This window comes from Carassius carassius, chromosome 27 (genome assembly GCF_963082965.1).
Source record: "Carassius carassius chromosome 27, fCarCar2.1, whole genome shotgun sequence".
NCBI classification, from domain to species: Eukaryota; Metazoa; Chordata; class Actinopteri; order Cypriniformes; family Cyprinidae; genus Carassius; species Carassius carassius.
The window spans coordinates 7,094,349-7,113,923 of NC_081781.1; the positions used below are offsets into that span (position 1 = coordinate 7,094,349).

General features: G+C 35.1%; 1 protein-coding gene across 3 annotated transcripts in view; it reads right to left on the reverse strand.

Moving 5' to 3' along the window:
• The window catches only part of coq8aa (coenzyme Q8A, genome duplicate a), a 33,438-nt gene that overhangs the window by 10,631 nt on the left and 3,232 nt on the right, over positions 1–19,575 (reverse strand). For 2 of the 3 annotated variants that reach the window (XM_059512376.1, XM_059512375.1), the window contains 8 exons: positions 17,413–17,598; positions 15,766–16,104; positions 12,859–12,925; positions 8,969–9,043; positions 6,503–6,628; positions 2,510–2,595; positions 2,255–2,395; positions 1,134–1,215 (listed from right to left, as the gene is read on the reverse strand). In XM_059512376.1, the coding sequence (XP_059368359.1) occupies positions 1,134–1,215; positions 2,255–2,395; positions 2,510–2,595; positions 6,503–6,628; positions 8,969–9,043; positions 12,859–12,925; positions 15,766–16,104; positions 17,413–17,577 (1,081 nt within the window). In that variant the 5' untranslated portion in view covers positions 17,578–17,598. The remainder of the gene's footprint in view (positions 1–1,133; positions 1,216–2,254; positions 2,396–2,509; positions 2,596–6,502; positions 6,629–8,968; positions 9,044–12,858; positions 12,926–15,765; positions 16,105–17,412; positions 17,599–19,575) is intronic. The other variant, XM_059512377.1, reaches the window with a different exon arrangement.

The window sequence follows — 19,575 nt, forward strand, 5'->3', positions numbered from 1 at the left end:
GAACTGCATTTTGTTCAGCTAGTCTGCTGTATCGGTTTCATGCAGATATTTTTATTTATAGTTTTACAAAATTGTAGTCAAAAAGTTGTTTTTGCTTCAAATGTAAAAATTATACAATTTAATTTAGATTAAAAATTGCTCATGTTGCATTTATGTAGCATCCTTTTTTGAATAATGTTGAAAATGCAGTGGTAGCCTTTTATTTTAAATGGAAAGAGCATAAACAAAGCCTTATTTTGTTTATATGAAGGGATTTATTTTATTTGTGTCAACGTACTTATTTGATTTGGAGCTTGTTTTAAAATTAAAATTAATCTTGTTATTTACATTTGCATTATATTTAAATTTTGATATATAGCAGACACTTTTCCAAATTGACTTACAAATGAGGACAACAGAAGCAATCAAAACGAACAAAAGAGCAATAATATGCAAGTGCCATATCAGTATATTATTATAGTGTTACATTTCTATTTCACAAAGAAACGTGTAGCATTTTGTCCAAGCAATAATAAAAGGACGCATTAAATTTATAATTAGTTTTAAATCTCAACAAAAAAAAAATGAGTTGATTGAATCGTTACATCCCAATTTTCAACACTGACAAGAATAGGAAATGGTTTTTTGAGTTCCAAATCAACAGATTACAATGAATCCTGAAGGATCATATGAAACTGAAGACTATTAATGTTGCTGAAAATTCAATTTTGCCATCACAGGTATAAATTATATTTTAAAATATTAAAATAGAAAAAAAAAAAAAAACCTTAACCTTTAAAATTGCAATTTTATTTTTAAAATATTTCTGTGAGCATAAGAGACAACCTTTAAAACCCAACCTTTAAAACGGTAGTGTATATTTGCTTAAAAAAAAAAGGAAAAAAAATATTTTTCTGGAACCTTGACAGAAGCATAACAGCATCTGCTTCTTCTAATATTACATTATACTACATCAGGTGACAGCAGCTGACCTTTTTATTTAATTTGTGCGCTTTTATGTTTGTAGTTATGACAAAAACCAGAGAGGAAGTAAATGGACTGGTGGGATTAGGAAATAATCTGAGGCGCTCACATTATTAATATATGCATTCAATAATTTATTTACCTAAAATACTAAAAATCTAATTTATCACCTTCAGGAAGGGCGTTGCTCATGCTCAGGACTGTCATCAGGTTATTCACATCGCTGTTGATGCTCTGTGCGACTCCAGGGTACTGCAGAAACCAAGAGTAGGTTATAATGGGCTCAGATAACGTCACACAGTAGCAGTTCATTTTGTAAACCAAAACAAGTTCAAACCAGTAAGAAAACTGACAACAAATCGCAATGCAAAACACCTCCAGGAAAACAGCCTTGAACTTGTTGAGCGCATATTGGTGGACTAGTTTATTTCAGAACATTTCAAAACTGTTTGTTTTACTAAAATAAGAGACATCCAGATTTAGGTCATCTAATCATAAACATTCAGATCGATATTGTTTGCCAAAGCAGTTAGCCTTAGGACTACAAGCAGTTGGTGCTCCAAATTAACCCATTTCATATAACGGTTAAAAATGCATTTTACAGCACAGGTGCATAATAGGAGGAAAGATTTGTTTGTGGTTTTGGTGTGGAATGCACTAACACAAGCGCAATATTGTACAACTGCTGCTATTGCTAATGCTAACAAAAAACCACGCTCCGTTGAAAGATGGGATTACTGTAAATTTTTATGTTGCATGTAACAAATTTCTGTAAATATAATGCAACTTATTTCTTCATTTAAAAAAAGTATTATTTCTCTATTAAAAAAAGAAAATACAAATGGGTTATGAATAAAATCACCTTTGATTGACCAATGACTATCAGCTGCAAAAAGATAAAATAACTTAGAAAATAACTAGATAAATCTTGTGTTGCATCCCGTTAAAATGAACTGTAAATTCACTTTAAAGTATTACTGATCGTCAGGACCACTCTTTAACAATAAAGCTGCTTAAAAGGTTCTTCACAGCGATGCCATAGAAGCCCCATTTTTGGTTCCACAAAGAACCAAAAGGTTCTCCAAAGGTTCTTTAAAGAACCATCTCTTTCTTACCTTTTTATAATCTGAAGATTAATAATTCACTACAAAGAACCTTTTGTGAAACAGAAAGGTTCTTCAGATGTTAAAGTTTCTTAATGGAACCATTTAGACAAAAAAGGTTCTTCTATGGCATCATGAAGAACCTTTATTATTATTTTTTTAAATAGTACTTTCAGTCTGAAACCAACCTGGATTTTCATGGCAACCTCTCGACCGTCTTTCATCCTGGCCAGATGGACCTGACCAATAGAGGCAGCAGCAAAGGGTCTTTCCTCAAAAACATCTAGTTTATCCCTCCAGTTTGGGCCCAGGTCATTGTTCAAGGCTTTCTGCACAGATCAAAAAGCAAGAGATGTGTACTTTTTTTCTTCTTCTTCAATTCTGAGTTTTATGCTTTTCAGATGCAAAACATTGAAATATTTTGTAGTTTAAGTAGATGGTACCATCATCTGTTTGATGGGCATGAAGTCAGCACTCTGACGCACACGTTCAAAGATCTTGGCCAGCTGTGGGTTGATGAATGCATCATCTGAAACATTAAACACCCATCCAGTGTTGGTATAGTACAGTGCTATTCATCAGCAAATGCCAAATGAAAATGATGGCCCAGTTTATAGCTGGTATTATCATCCTTCATGGGTGATCTGATCACAAGTGTAGAATTAAAATTTTTTATATACTTTAAAAACATAATTTATTCCTGTAATGTCAAAGCATATTTTTCAGTGTAACAGGATTCTTCAAAATCATGATTGACCTGTGATATAAACAGGTTTAATATGAAAAACATAAACATGGTATAACCACTGTAAAGAATGGCTTATTGCTTTATTTTTGTGCAAAGTTTCACTGATAGGCGAGTAGGTGTCCCTGTGAGTACTGGTGTTTAGGACACATTAGTGTTTGCACAACAAGTGTGATGTGGTCAAATGCTTTCCTAAGCTATGAATGTGGTTTGAATGATTGGACCACATTGTATTTTGTGCTTAGTGTGTGAGAGCACTAAATAAATTGCTGGATTCAAACCCAATGAACTGCTAAACTGCTACGGAGTTGAAGATTTTAAATTTTTCCATGACTGTCTCTGCGTACATCACAAGTAACTGTTAAAAAAAAAAAAGTAAAGCTTATGCGGATGACCTCTTATTTTCTAAGCTGATAATGTCGCGAAGAAATGTGGGCTACTAAAACATATTTGTACAGGACTAGTTTTCCTGAAGGAGGTATGAAAAACAAGTGTCAGTAAATCGAGACGCTTTCCCTTCAGCTTTGTCATGTCTTGAGGGGCGATTGTGTGTGCTGTCCCTTCATAACTTCCTCAAGTGTAGGGTAAAGGTCACGTTTCTGGCATAGCTGTGGGCTTATTTTGAGCCTTGCCAATGCCAGTGCTGTCGCTGTCTTTCACTATTTGACAAAATACTGCCTACAGTGGTTAAAGCAAAAAAAAAAAAACTAAATCCTGAGCCTGAACTTTTTTCCGGGGGCGGGGCAGCACATGCAAAGCAGTGACTGTGGCAACTTTAACATTTGAAAGGATACTATGGCAAAGTTATTGCTTTCTTTATTCAAACTGATTTTCTTTTTCATGAATATATGGTTGACCTGAAGAATGAAAGCTGTATCATACACTTGGAAAATTAAGAGCTATATCACTGCTAATCAACACTAGGGGTGTGACAATACACTTAGCTCACGAGATGAGACAAAATACAGATACTTGGTTGACTAAACTGTGACAATATTTTAATACTATTTTTAAGAAATTTTCAATGACAAAATAGTTGTCTTTTAATTACAAAAAGTAAAACAATGCAGTTGTATTTAGAAATATTTTAACTAATCTAGGGCTGTAACTAATGATTATTTTGGTAATCAAGTAATCTACTGATTATTTTGACAACTGAGTAATCTGATATTTCTAGTAACACAAACCGACCAAAGTGAAAACCAGGCTTTTGTATGACTATTTATATATAAACTAACAATGAGGCAATAATAGTTGGCTCAAATAAAATATCAAAACCAAGAAATTGTATTGAACAACACTTAAAATATATGATGTAATTTGCTTATACATAATATAAACATGACCAATTTATAAGCACATTATGTATTAAAACCTATACCTGCAGAGGGCACCAACGGCCTGATGACATTTCATATTACAGCGTGATTAAACAATGTTTAAATCTATTACATTTTAATATTTGGCCACATGCAGAAACTTTTATTTTGAAATTGCGAAGTACAATACATGGCATATTTATTCACAGCTCGATGTGTTCTCCCGTGTTGGCAAGAATGATTTATGTAACAAATCTAGTGAGATAATTCATGCTGTTTTTCCAGATGAACGTTAATTCAAATTCACAGAAAATACAGTGGAACAGTTTAGCCCCTTTTACACATACAGTCTTCACTGGTAAATTATTATAATAGATCATGTGTGAACAGGACCTTTTCAAAAATCTCGGTACATTTGTTCTGGCAATCATATGGTTCTTATTGAGATGGCATGATTACGTAGCTGTTTACTTCACTGCTTTATAATTAGTTTTTCTATGTAAATATGCGTTAGATGGACATCTTTGACAATTGCGCCTCACATCTTTTTGTCACGCTTCTCCATTCATCAGGGCTGCGACTCTGAAATTGGATACTATTACAAACATCTCAGGTTTATAAAAGCAAAAACATTCTGATTGGGTAGTAATGTTAGTTTGGTTGAGAGTGAAAGCTGTGCACCTCTCATACCATTGGTAGGCGAACTCGTGGACTAGTGATATTAATCAACAAATAATATATATATTTTTTTTAAATGTAGGATAATGTTTTTCCGCAGCCAAACGCTGCATGCTGGAAATCCGGCACAGTGCCGGAAAACTTTAAAGTAAAACGCCACTGTCTTTCCATATTCCACATTGTTCTTCCCTTAACTTAGACGTGTTGATACATACTTCTCCCGTCTCAGTGTGCACACTCAATCACTGTATGCTGGTGTTTAGCTTAGTAACATTCATTCCTTAGGATCCAAACATGGATGAATTTAGAAGCCACCAACCACTTCCATGTTTTCCCTATTTAAAGACGGTTACACAAATAAGTAAGTGTGGTGTCACAAAATAAACAGTGGTGATTTCCTAAGTGGATAAAAATGATAACCAATGTATGGCGGAGCAGCACTTCGAACTCAGCGTGGTAATCAATACAGCGATTGAGTGCCCGCTCTGAGATGGGAGAGGTACATATAAACTCATCTAAGTTGAGGGAAGAACATAGTGGAATCTGGAAAAATGGTGACATTTTTCTTTAAGCCCTGTGCCTATCTTGATGAGAATGATGCAGTGCATAAGTGCTAAAGTTTGGAAATGTCATGCAGGGAGGTCGTGCTACAACAATTATGTGCTGCATTCTTGATCGGGTGACACAGATGCTTTGGTTCTTGCTTTCAAACACACACTAATGCACACGGAGCAGGGAAGAATAACCTCACATGCCTACCAGAAATAATCAACATATTTCACAGAGAAGAGAGCCATTTGTGTCACAGAAGTCAGGCGATGTTTGAGTTACTAGTCAATGCAGATAGAAATGGATTCAAGGATGTGAGGCAATGACTTTTCAAGAGTTATGAACTGGAAAGCAAATCGTTTCTGTTATTTACAGTACTAGTTCCTACTTAGTTTGGGGTCAGTCAGATTTGTAAAATGTTTTTGAAAGGTCTCTTAAGAGTTGCATTAATTTGATCAAAAATACAGTAAAACAAGTTTTTAAAATACTGATACAATATAAAATAACTGTTTATATACTTAATACAATTTCCTGTGACTGCAAGGCTGAATTTTCAGCAGCCATTACTGCAGTCTTCAGTCTCTCGCAATCCTTCAGAAATCATTGTTGATTTGCTGCTCAAGAAATATTCTTGTCTTAGTAATCTTTTCATTGCTCACCTGATTAGAACATGGTGTAAGCTTTTAGATTAAAGATCAATAAGAAATATGTGAACAAATTCATTAAAGTGTGTCCTGACTGGTAGTATCGGAGGACCCTGAACAGTCAGCAAGAAGAAAAGTTAGCGTCCATTTTCCATCGCGGTGTGGAAAATAACGAAATGAAGGACACATGAGGTTATTTTATCTTTAGACGTTTGCATATCAGAGAGGAAATAAACCGCATCTCCAATTTCTCTGCACCTTTCTGTAAGAGGATTACAGTCACTCATTTCATCAGCCTGTAAAACTGAAACAGGCCTCGATCACGTACCAGTCTAACTTGAGAGCGGCCATGACTTACAAACATCCCAACACTGGAAGCAGCCGTGGGTTATGAATACGATCAGTCATGGAGGACGCCTCAGTGGCCCCAATAAATGCTTGAAGAGTGACCTGGTCTAACGTGGTGACTTGTTATATGCAGTACAAACAGCATTCTCTTACCTTGAATACTGAGCATCTGGCCGAGCTTGAGGGCCGCCCCACGCACTTTACACAATGTCCTGACAATACGCTCAGCGTTGGCCTCTGAAAGGAAGGGGCTGCTGTCCAAAACGGCCTTCTTGTCACCTATGTGAATTTACAAGTCTGTTAACATTTTGGACTGAAAATACAACTTAAATGAATTGTTCACCCCAAATATGAACATTTTCTGAACCTCAGGCCATTCAAAACGTAGAGGAGTTTGGAGTAATTTAGCATTTTATTACTTGCTCACCAACATATCCTCTGCAGTGTATGGGTGCCATCAGAATTAAGTTCAAACAGCTAATAAAAACGTCACAATCCACAAATTATCCACCTGACTCTAGTCCATCAGTTAACATCTTGTGAAGAAAAATATATGTTTGTATGAAAAAAAATCTATCATTAAGGCTTTTTAACTTTATCTACCAACATATTTGATTAGAACTGATGTGGACTCTTAACTTGTAAAAGGTATATTTGATTGTGCATATTTCTCTCCTGATTCAGACGAGACAACCTAGTTTATTGGAGGAATATTATGTAGATTTTTCAGCCTGAAGCAATGTTTTGAACTTAAAAACTTCTTGATGGATTTGTTTAATTACAAACATGTAGGACTGGATTCATGTAGAATACTTTTCGATTATTGTGAGGTTATTATCAGCTGTTTGGGATGAAAAAACACATTCATCTACAACTTGGATGGCCTTAGGGTGTATATATTTGATAATATATAAATAAATAATATTGATAATATGATAAATAATATTCAGCACATTAAGACCTAATGGGACAAATGGACCCATGTTTTTTTTATACAGAGGTCCAAAATTCTTAAACATTGGATGTGCGATAAAAAAGAAAAAAAAAAAAAAAAAAAGAAAAAAATCTGTGCAGCTAAAAACGGTTTGCCCATGTAAACAAATCCCCACAAACTGTTGGATCAGGGTCTTCATTATCTCTCTGAGGACATTAGATCTATTGCTGGATGTGATGAGGTCAAAGGTTATCATTATCCAGCATGTCGGATGTCTACATAGATACGATCTAGTTACAGACCACTGTCCTCAGAAAACATTTAGAAAACATTTGTACTCTCAGTTCCTATATGCAGTCAAACAGTCATAATGCAACTCTGTAGACAGCTAAATATCTGCAAATAGCCAGTTTAACAGGAATCTAGTATTCTCTTAATGTGATGAACAAAGCGTTGAGCCTTTAGTTGCAAGCAAGACAACAATAAAATAAATAAGCTGGATTTAAAAAAAAAAAAATTTGCAACCCAATATTCGAGATAAGTGCATTAAAGTCATTAAAAAAATCTGAAATGGTTATAACAGGTCTCAAGTCAAAGACTTTGTATTTTAACTAACAAAAAACATGAAACAAAGTAATAAGTGGTTCATTCGGAGCATAATGCATTTAAAGTAAACATACCTAAATACTTAAAATAAATAAAGCATAAAAAAAACCTAACGAAAGACGAAAGTATAAAATTAAATGTTTGCATTCATAACCCCTCATTCAAATTTAAAAACTAAAAAAATAGAACATGCTTGTGTTACTCATATTAAATTACAATTTAATAACTTTCATCATCTTCAAAATGACAGTATGCTTAACACGCAGAACAACAGTGGCAGTGTTTATGTCCGACTAAAGCTCTCTTTGTGGCATAAGATTTGAAGTTGAGCTGAGAGATCCTGGATGAATATTTACATGCACAAGCACTTAACAAGGTTAAACATTTCAAGAATGAGAGAAACTTAAGAAGAGTACATTTCAATAATATATTTGCATTTTTCATACCAATTACACCGATGCATGGATATAAATATTTTATGATCTGTGCAGCAAAAAGGACTCTTCATTAAAACTACCTCTCAACCTTGACAGCAGGCTAATTTAAGTGCACTTTAGATCAGGAAACTCAGTCAATGTTACAGTGTATATTATACATTGTGACCAATTAAAGCAAACACAGACAGTCAAAAAGCAATGATGCTCTCCTGTCTAAGAGTAAAGAATATTATATGCACGCTAGATTTTCAGTACCGTTTGTACTGAGAGGACAAAAAAAGGAAAGCTCTTTTCATTGCTACAAATTATACACATTGGTTAATATCAGGGTTGTTGTGGTTTCTTGTAGGTAGTGCACATGTGTTTATGTGTGGAGGACTTGAGTTTAAAAACCCACAATCTCCTTCCTATTCTTTCATGTCTCCTCACTCACTATCTCTCTGTTAATGAAATGGTTTAAAGTCCAAAAACAAACAAAGAGAGAAAACTCTAATTGCATGCAATTTAGCACTTCTAATCATACCATGCCTGATAGCATGTCAATAATCAATAAAATGTTCTAACTAGTAATTAACTATACATTGTACAGATCAAAATTGTAACTGTACAGTTCAGTTCTAGTAGATAATGCAACTGTCTTACCATTCTTCTCCTCTGATCTTAAGCTTTTCTTTGCCACTTCCGCCAAAGCTCCAATACCCAAACCCACAGCAAGACCTGCAAGGGATTAGAAAAAAAAAAAAGGAAATGGTCCATAAATCAACAGAAGTTAAAATACCAAAAAAAAAAAATCATCATCACACACCTCTAATCAGCACTTCCACCTTGTAAACAAAACTTAAAGCTGTTTCTCTTAGACGGATTTGTGAAAAATATCCACAACAACACTGGAGCTGTATTAGGTCTTGACAAAAGGAAATAGCAATTCTGAACCACTGTGATCAGCACATTTGCTGTGGCAGAGCGGATAACCTATAACAAGTTTTGGTGCAGTCTTCAATAATTATGTAATTTTCTGATTACCCAACACTCCCGCTCTTGAGAAATTTAGGAGGAGCTTTCTAAATTGGTTGTAAATGAGCGGTGGAACTAAACCTCAGTGTAAACCTGCAAGAAATGTGACCGACATGTTTTCACCCTGGTGTTTTTTTCCAGATGTCTTAACACACCTTACAGAAACACGTGCAGTTTTGACACCAGCTCTTATCCAGTTAAAGTTTTCCATTAAGACTGCTGGGGAAGGTCTAGGTCACTTGTGGTTGATGATTAAACAGTTTCCTGTTATTATGTCCCTTTATGCCTGCAGGAGTTTAAGGACTTGAGGTAAAAACAAGGGGCCATGCCAGACTGTTCAAACACTGCAACATCTGAAGAACTGTATTATAGAGATACAAAACATTTGCGTTCCATTGCACACAGATAGGCTGATCCATTTGTTTACCCAATCCAGTAAGATTATTATTTTTTTATTAAACTGTTATTAAATTAACGGTTATTAATATTGCACAATATTAGTGTTTTTAGAGTATGGTCTATTTGTGATAAAATTATTACAGCTTTGGTGAGCAAAAAAGCATTAACCAATCTTACCAACCCAAAACATTTGAACTACTAGTACTAGGCTATATAACACTATTTATAGCTACTTATTTAAAATTCATAAACAGAGTAATATGTGCACATATTGTCATAGCAGGGCTCTTTTTGTTTTGCACCCTGGAACAAAGTGGCTAAGGTGGCTTTCAGATAGCATGAACATGGACACTACGGGCCCAAGTCTCATGTTACAAAAACAGATAGGTATGCTTCTCAACATACTGTAAACAGAATGAACAAGCTGCTTAAAAACAGTTGTAATGGCACTGATTTAAGGGCTATCTACAGTCACTAAAATTGAGATGAAGAACACAGCCACATGAAGGCCTGCCAAAGTGATGCATACTATTCTTGGATGCAGTTAATCACTATTTTTAACTATCCAACAAGAGAGTTAGAGGAATGATTAAACTGGATAGCTCATGTCCAGGAGCGAGGTCAAGGTGAAGACAGAGGTCAGACACAACAATCGCATTAAACCATTTTAAACGCGAAAACTACACACAAAATCACAATTTTCAAACATAAAACAAACACAAAAGAAGAAATTTTGAAGAATGCAGGTAACAAAACAGTTTCTAGTTGCCTATGATTTCCATAGTAACTTTTTTATACTACAGAAGTCAACGGGGACCAAGAACTGTTTGGTTACCCACGTTCTTCAAAATATCATCTTTTGTGTTCAACAAAACAAAATACCTCCTACAGGTTTAGACCAGCTTAAGAGTGAGTAAATCAAAACATGAGGGATGAGTGACGAGACATAAAACATAAAAAAATATTTTCTTAAATAAGAACAACATAAAAAATTTTAACAAATTCAACAGATCTAAACATTACATTGTAAATTGTTAAATATTCAATTATTAATTACCACTGATAGTTTACATTTTCTATAATTTATCACCATTTCTGCTGCTGTTAATAACAACAACAACATTTAAATTAGCAATGTTAATTAAACATTTGGTTTATTATTTAATAACGTTATAATGTTTATGCCTTAGACACTTTATAATATTAACACACTCTTGAAAGCTGGATGCCACATAAGTCATCTCGAATAGACTCGGTATCTTTGATCCCTAGAAGACATAAACACCTGTCAACACATTCCCCTTATAAATTCACACAATCCCATAATGCTTCAGTGGTTTAGAGAATGCTGAATGCAAGTACCCTTTCATATTTACAGGTTATTGCAAGTATACACATATGGGCTTGTAGTAAACAGGTGTCCAAAGATGTTTTCTTGTAACGGCGGCAGATAATAAATAAACACTTCAACAAATCACCCAGCATTCACACATACACCAACAGCAGATGAGAGCAGATATACGTTTAACCTCCCAATTAGTGTTCATCAGTGGAAAACTGGCGTGCATTAAACCTGTGACCGAGCTACTGTGACCACCAGTGTTTAATTTTCCCATGTGACAGCACATTTCACTGCAAACCCAAGCTTTATCCATCCATTCGCTGCCTGCAACTCTATTCAGCACTAGTCCTCTGAGAAAACACTGATAGACTGCCATTTGAAGAACAAAAGCAGGTAAAGTTACACACCAGAATGGGACACTCTATCTCAGGGGAAACAGGTGATGCACATTCCCAGACCGGTTAAGCTCTGTCCCATAATCCAATGCAGGGACATCCACAGTCTATAATATTACTGGTGAAAATGCAGATTAACCTTGAGCCCACAATCTGGCTCTGACATACTGTATGAGGAGAGACACGCAGCTCTTGAATAGGCCTTAGTTTAGACTATGAATAACAACAATACCAGAAAGGGCAGCAACCTGGAAAGCCAAATATACCAACCCCAAAAAATGTTTTTCAGAATTAGACAACACATATTCAGTCTATCTGAAATATTTAGTGGCAACACAGGCTGTGCTAAATCTGAAGTGGACTTTTGGTCTTGGCTTGTGGGTTTGAATGCATCATGCAAAAGCAAAGGTTTTCTGTTACCAATGGTATTGTAGAAATGCCCTAATTACTGTAATCCATGCTTAATTTATTCATCTAATGAAAGAGCCCAGTAACAAGAGAGTTAGTAAGTGTAAAATATTCAGCTAGCCATGTGATCTTAATATGTCTGCTCACATAATGGTCAGTAAGATTTTTAAGATTTCAAATTTAGAGGATAGTTCACCCCAAAATGAGTTACAGTTATATACATAACTGTTTCACGTACAATTATATACAACTATAGCACATCTATTTTCCTATTTTTAAACTGGAGATGCTAATAATCTAATAATAAATAGGATTAAATATTATAAAATATACTTAGAATAATAAGAATACATTTTACACAATTATTTTTTAAAATTCCTTTTATTTACAGCAGACAATCATGTAACTGGCCACGTTCATAATTCTCCACTGTGAATAAATCACCATCTGAATGGTGCCATGTAATTTCATTTTTACAGACGTCCATTTGAGAAACAATTAACGTCCGAATCGGGCTTATGATGTTCTCTTAAACTTTCTATTCATCATTAAAAAAGGAAAAAACAGAAGAAAAAAATATAAAAGTTTCCACAAAAATATTAAGCAGCATAATGGTTTCCAACATTGATAATAAAAAATGTTAATGAGCACCAAATCAGCATATCTGAATGATTTCTGATTTCTGTGACGCTGGACTGGAGAAATGGCTGCTGAAAATTCAGCTTTGCCATCACAGGAATAAATTACATTTAAAATATATTTAAATTGAAAAAGTCATCTTAAATTGTAATTATATTTTTACATTATTATTGTTTTACTGAATTTGCACAAATAATGCAGCCTTGGTCAGCATAGGTGACTTCTTTGAAAAACATTTTAAAATGACCTTACCAGCCCTAAAAGTTTAAACCGTACTGTACACAGATACACATATACATAATATATAATAATTTTAATAATTTTAGTAACCTTACCTCCAAAATTTGCTAGTCTCCCAAGCCGTGTGACTGGTACCTTTCGCTCTCTTGCTCTTTCACTAAGCTACAGAAAGAAGAGATACAATGTTGACAGTTTTAGAGAACCAGATGCAAAATATGCCTTTTTTAAAGTACTATTTTCTTAATTCAAAATTATTATAAATTCTGTGATTTCCTTGATGCTACTAAGACAACATGAAATCAAAAGTAATGTTTAGTTGTCATAATGTATGTGTTAGCGCACTCTTATAACAAACTTTTACCGATACATATAGTGCCATGAAAAGGTTTTTGCCCTCTTCTTGTTTTTTATTTTTTGCATACTGTATGTCACACTTAAAATATTCAGTTTTGAGATTAATTTAAAATATTCAGTCAAAATGCAGTTTTGAAGTGATGATATCATGTATTAAGGAAAAAAGCTGTCCAAACCTGCCTGGTCCTATGTGAAAGTAATCTCCCCCTATATCTAATAACTAGTTGTGCCACCCTTGGCAGCAACAACTGCAATCAAGCGTTCGCGATAACTGCCACTGAGTCTTTCACATCACTGTGGAGGAATTTTGGCCCACTCTTCTTTGCAATATTGTTTTAATTCAGCCACACTGGAGGGTTAGAGCATGAAAGGATTGTTTAAGGTCATGCCACAGCATCTTAATCAGATTTAAGTCCGGACTTTGACTTGGCCACTCCAAAGCCTTCATTTTGTTTTTCTTGAGCCATTCAAAGGTCAACTTGCTGATGTGTTTGGGATCACTGTCCTGCTGCATAGCCTAAGTGCACTTGAACATGAGGTCACAAACTGATGGCCGGACATTCTCCTTCAGGATTTTCTGACAGAGTGCAGAAATTCATGGATCCATCAATTTTGGCAAAGCAGCCCCAGACCATCACACTACCACCACTATATTTGACTGTTGGTATGGTGTTCTTTTTATGAAATGCTGTGTTGGTTTTATGCCAGATGTAATGGGACACACACCTTCCAAAAAGTTCAGCTTTTGTCTCATCAGTCCACAGAATATTTGGCCAAAAGTCTTGGCAAAAAAAGGCAAATGTGAGACAAGCATTTGTGTTCTTTTTGATTAGCAATGGCTTTTGACTCGTTGAATCATGAACACTGACCTTAATTGAGGCAAGTGAGGCCTGCAGTTCTTTAGATGTTGTTCTGGGTTCTTTCATGACCTCCTGGAAGAGTCGTCGTTGCGCTCTCGCAATAATTTTGGTTGGCTGGCCACTCCTGGGAAGGTTCACCACTGTTCCAAGTTTTCTCCATTTGTGTATAATGGTTCTGACGGTGGTTCGCTGGAGTCCCAAAGCCTTAGAAATGGCTATAAAACCCTTTCCAGACTGAAACATATCAAAAATGTTCTAATCTGTTCTTTAATTTCTTTAGATCGCGGCATGATGTGTTGCTCTTCAAGCATGCTTCACTTTGTCAGACAGGTTCTATTTCAGTGATTTCTTGATTCAACAGGGCTGGTAGTAATCAGCTTTTTTCCCTCCATAAATGAAATCATCATTTAAAAACTGCACTTTGTATTCACTTCAGTTATCTTTGTGTAATATTAAAATTGGTTTGATGTTCTAAATTTTTTAAATGTAACAAAAATATGAAAAAAAAAATGGAAGGGGGCAAAAAACTTTTCACGGCATTGTATATTTAAAATGTACAGATTCTCTTTTCTGGCATAACATACCTAAAAATATTGATGGCTCATCATGCACCACAAAAAATGTTTGTCTAATAAAACTACCTACACTGATATTGTCCTAACTAAATAATAATACATAAAAAAAACAATAGTCCCAAGTAGTTTTTTTTTTTTTTTTTGCAGCAAACTGCAAACACATTTTATGGGGTCTTCAATAACCTCCAAAGAAATTATTGATAGATAAAGCCCAGGTGTTTATATCTGCAATCAACTGCTAACTTTAGGGAAAACAAGCATGATGCATCGCCACTAGGGCTGGGACAGGGGTTTTTCTGCATTGATCTTTTTTTTTTGGCGGCTGTCAAAGCCTTATTTGATCGGTGAGTGACAGTGACAGGGCGCGTACGAGAGAGAGCCCCGGCTGCGCGCGCACTCACAGTCTTCAAACTACACGAGCGCTGTCTTGCTCTCTCTCTCTCGCTCTCTCTCTCGCTCTCTCTCTCCCGCGTGCATATTAACCAAAATCATTAGACACGATAGAAAAAGGGCGGAACGCCAAATTTTCACGTGGAGCATTCAGAGATTTTTTTTTCTCCATGACAGGCTGCTGGCTCCCACTGTTAAATTAGTTTTTTTGTTTTTTTTTGTAAAAGCACTCTCTGTATTAGCTTAAAGCCCTCAAGTTTACATTGGTTACTGTATTCTTTTTCAATTGCTCTAAACAAGTATTTTGGGTGAACTTTTTTATTGAATGCTAGACATCAAGTTGTTGTTATTTTCATCTGAAAGAAGAACTTTTTTCAGTAAGCTAGGCCCTATGTGTTCAGTAAGCTTGTTTCAGTAAGCTATGTGTTTTCAAGGCTTCAAGGTTTTATTGAATGCTATCTCTATACAAGTGCAAAGTAATGCATTCTTAGTCTTTTATTTTGTAATTTTAATAACAATAAACATATATTGCAATGTTAAGGAATTCATGTTTTTTTTCATTCAGATATGTAAATCAACATGTATAAATTGTTAGTAGTCAATTAATGGGGAGATAATCGAAATCGAATCGGCCTGGGAAAATTAATCGTTAGATTAATCGATGCATCGAAAAAATAATCGCTAGATTAATCGTTTAAAAAATAATCGTTTATCCCAGCCCTAATCGCCACTATTATTATCCTCTGTAATGCATGACATATATAGGTGGGACAAATGTCTAGTTACTCATGGGTGATGAAGGATTGGAAAAGGTTGCCTGTACCATTTGTTTATGTGGTTTAGAGCCATTTTGCTTCGCCTCCCTGGCTTTTTCTATGTCTTCAGCTGTGATGCCTCCCACAGAAGAGTGGTCCTGGTGATAGGAGCGAGTATGTCCAGTAAACTGGCTTGTAGGATCTTTGTAGCCTTCGAACAGCTTAGACTTTCCTGAAGCCTTACTGTATGTGTGCGCAGCACCTGTGTTAGAGTCCCTGAAAACTGAATCACTGTCCAAATCTCTCTGTGCTGTGCTCTCAAAGTCCTCCTCTGAAGCTGTGAAGTCATACTTGGAGTCCATGTCTGTGTTTAAATCAGAAACACTTTCCTGACCACCTGTGAACTCCTAAAAAAAAAAAGATAAAGATATTTTAGCTATTTCATATGCTTCCCCACAGCTGAAATAAATGAATGCTAAAAATGAATGACATAATGTAAATACAGGCATGTGACTGTTAGACCCAATGTAATACATTTCATAATAAGCAATGAGGAAAAGCATTTCTGATGTCTGATAAGGATATTTCAAAACTATTTGAAATCCACAATCAGTTTCAGAGGCATTGATAGCACAAATAGCTTGGTAGCACACACTGTGCTCCTAATGTGCTCTGAAGGCAGTAATCCAATCTCCAGGTAGCCCTAAATTTCATTTGCATAATTGTATTGTTTGAGTTATTATACCTTAGATGTGTTGTGGAGAACCATTATTATGTGCGCTGGATTAGACAAAACCATACTGGTGATTAATTGGGGAGTAACAGATGCATGTAAACGTAATACACCAAAGCAATGAGTCACAAAAGGCCTTGGTAAAAACAAAATGAAACAGCTTTGGGCGGCTTATTGCTGCTTATGGTGTTTTATTAAAGCAAAACGATAAAGACTACCAATCTTCAGTGTGTAATAATATAATAATAAAAGGCAAGGAAATAACTAATATTGTAGATATTGTTATAATTCAATGATAAATGTTACCATTTATTGTTATCATTTCAAGTAACCATTCCATGTGTTACTTTTTATTTATTTATATTTTTTAAGTCTGTTATGCTCACCAATGCTGCACTTATTTCATCAAAAATAAAAGTAAAAAACGAATACCGTGAAATGTTAAACAATGTTGTTTAGTCATATTTTGGAAATGTACTTTATTATTTATTCTCAGCAGCTATTATTCCAGTCTTAAGTGTCACATGATCCTTCAGAATTCATCCTAACATGCTAGTTTAATGCTCAAGAAACATTTCTTCTTATCAATGTTGAAAACAGTTACAGCACATGATTTTTTTCAAATCGCTTTAATAAATAAAAGATCAATAGAAGGGCGTTTTATAAAAAAATTTTTTTAAACATTGTCATAATGCAATTTAAATACAATTTTAAAAATCTATTTAATATAATTTGATAATTAAATCTAATTTATAGTTTCTATAATACATTTTTTGTAACTATTCAAATCAAATTGTGACAATGGTGGACTGTTTACAGCAATACTTTGTAGCAACTCGTCTCCTTATTACCCAATTTAACTGCATTGTCACAGGTACACTGACTATTATACAACAGCCTCAAACATTTCTCATCCAATCAAAATTTATAGAGAGCTGTCCGTTTTATAATTGAAATGAATACCATTTCTAGAGGTACCCACCTGGATCTTCTGCATGGCCACGCTCATACCCTGTTCAGCCGTCATTTGCATGCTCTGGCTCACAGCTTGGAAGCCACTACTGCGCAGAGAGCCAGCCTGAGTCTCGATCACAGCCTGGCTGAGCTTGGCTAGGCCTCTCATCAGCAACAACATGTCTCCTGCCATGTTGGTTCCTCTTCACACCTACTATACAGCAGAAAAGGAAGTGATTCAATACCCTCAACTGTTTTTAAGCTGACAAGGATGGTAGGAAACAGTCACACTGATTTTATGTAGTTCAAAATAAAAAAAAATAAAAAAAGAATAAATGTATTCACACATATAACATTTGTTACTATGTTACAATCAGTTGGTAATACTATGGTACATACCATTGTTCTGAATGATTACCACAATGACATACAGTACCACGATATTTACATGATACTCTGAGGTATTTCAAAGAATATTATGGTGCTACTATAGTAAATGTATTACGGTTTCAAGAAAATAGTGAAAGTTTAAATCTACCAGTACCATACATACATTATAGTCACGTTTATATAGTCATATACATGACGGCATAAAACAAAACATAGCATTACCGCAGCGTATTGGCAATAGATTGTGGTTATATTCAATATCATGGTTCAAATGTATAAAAAAAAAAAAGTGCAGAGACACCAAAGCAATGTAGTGTGGAGTCTAATATGTAGGGGTGTCCCCGACTAACTTTTGAATTTTCGAATATTGTTGATATTCGACTGAAAGTCGAATCATATGTTTGGGGGCGGGGCAAAATACATTGAGTCAAGTCAGACATTCGACAGCCATAATTACTGATGTTAACACACAGGGAAAATGTGAACAAATGCCTCGCAGATACAAACGAGGTAAATAAAGTTTTTATGTTTTGATTAAAATATATTTAACACTAAACATCAGCGATACCCTAACAATTCACAATTTTTACAATAGTGCTTCGCTCTCATTATAAAGTAAGCCTATATGACTGAAGTAATTAATGTTCTGCATTTCTGTTTTGAGCTGCGCACGCTGAAGATGACCAGTAGAGTGAGCATTTGATAGCAAGTTTTTAATCAATGGGATTAAACTCATAATTTCATGTATAATACGCTGCGTTATTTATACAACATAATGTTAAATATTAGAACTTATAATCTACCTGCAAAAAGAGCCGGAATGCACATGAACATATCTGCGCGGCTCTGAATGAACTCATTTTGTGGTTCTTCATGAAACAATGTGCAGAAACACATCAGGTAAACTCTAAAAATACACACCGTTTTATTATAATGGTCTTCTCATTATAATGGTTTGTGTTTGACAATCCCAGGTGGTTGGATCTATTCATGCACTTTCAAATATTTATTTGAAGCTTCTTTCTTTTCAGATTCTTATCCACACTTTTATCATAATAGGCTGCATATTAACTTATTGGGAGAAAACCGCAAGTTCTGTGTGAAATCAGACATTTGAGCTTCCCCATATAGTCAAAATGCCATAATGAATAACACCCCGCGAATATTCGACTGTGAGATTGGTAGTCGAATCAGGCTCCTCGAATCGAAGCATCGAATCGTTGACTATTTGGTCACACCTACTAATATGAAAGCATAAACATTAATAAAATGTATAATAATGCGTTGTACATCTTTATATAGTTAGGTGACTCATGTTGTCTCTTTAAATCAACACCAGAGTGTCATCAGCCATCAACAAAACAGCTGTTATCACAGTTCTTGGCAGCTCTATCAAAGGTTAAACGTTTTCACAATGAGACAAGTGTCAAAGCCTTTAGCCAATGAGACATTGAGCCAATCACAAGAAGCATATGAAGAGCTATGAACTTGCGATTCAGTCTGAGTGCCCTTGTAAAACTTCATGATAAATGGGTTATTTTGTATTCTGTCAGCTCCCCACTATAAAACGCTCTTTACTTTCACAGCAGAGTGGAAAACACAAGTGGTTTTGCTCCAGTAAACTCTGAGGCTTTGGAGCGCAGACACAAATAAGCTTAAGTGAGGGAGGGGTTGGATGAGAGCTTGACTCTCCTGTAAATAAAGAGCTTTAAACTTAGCCTCTTTCCTGAGGGAAAGGTTTGCCTACAAGAAAAAAGCTCTCAAACAGACCTTGAGCAACTTGGCAGGTTATAAACACCTT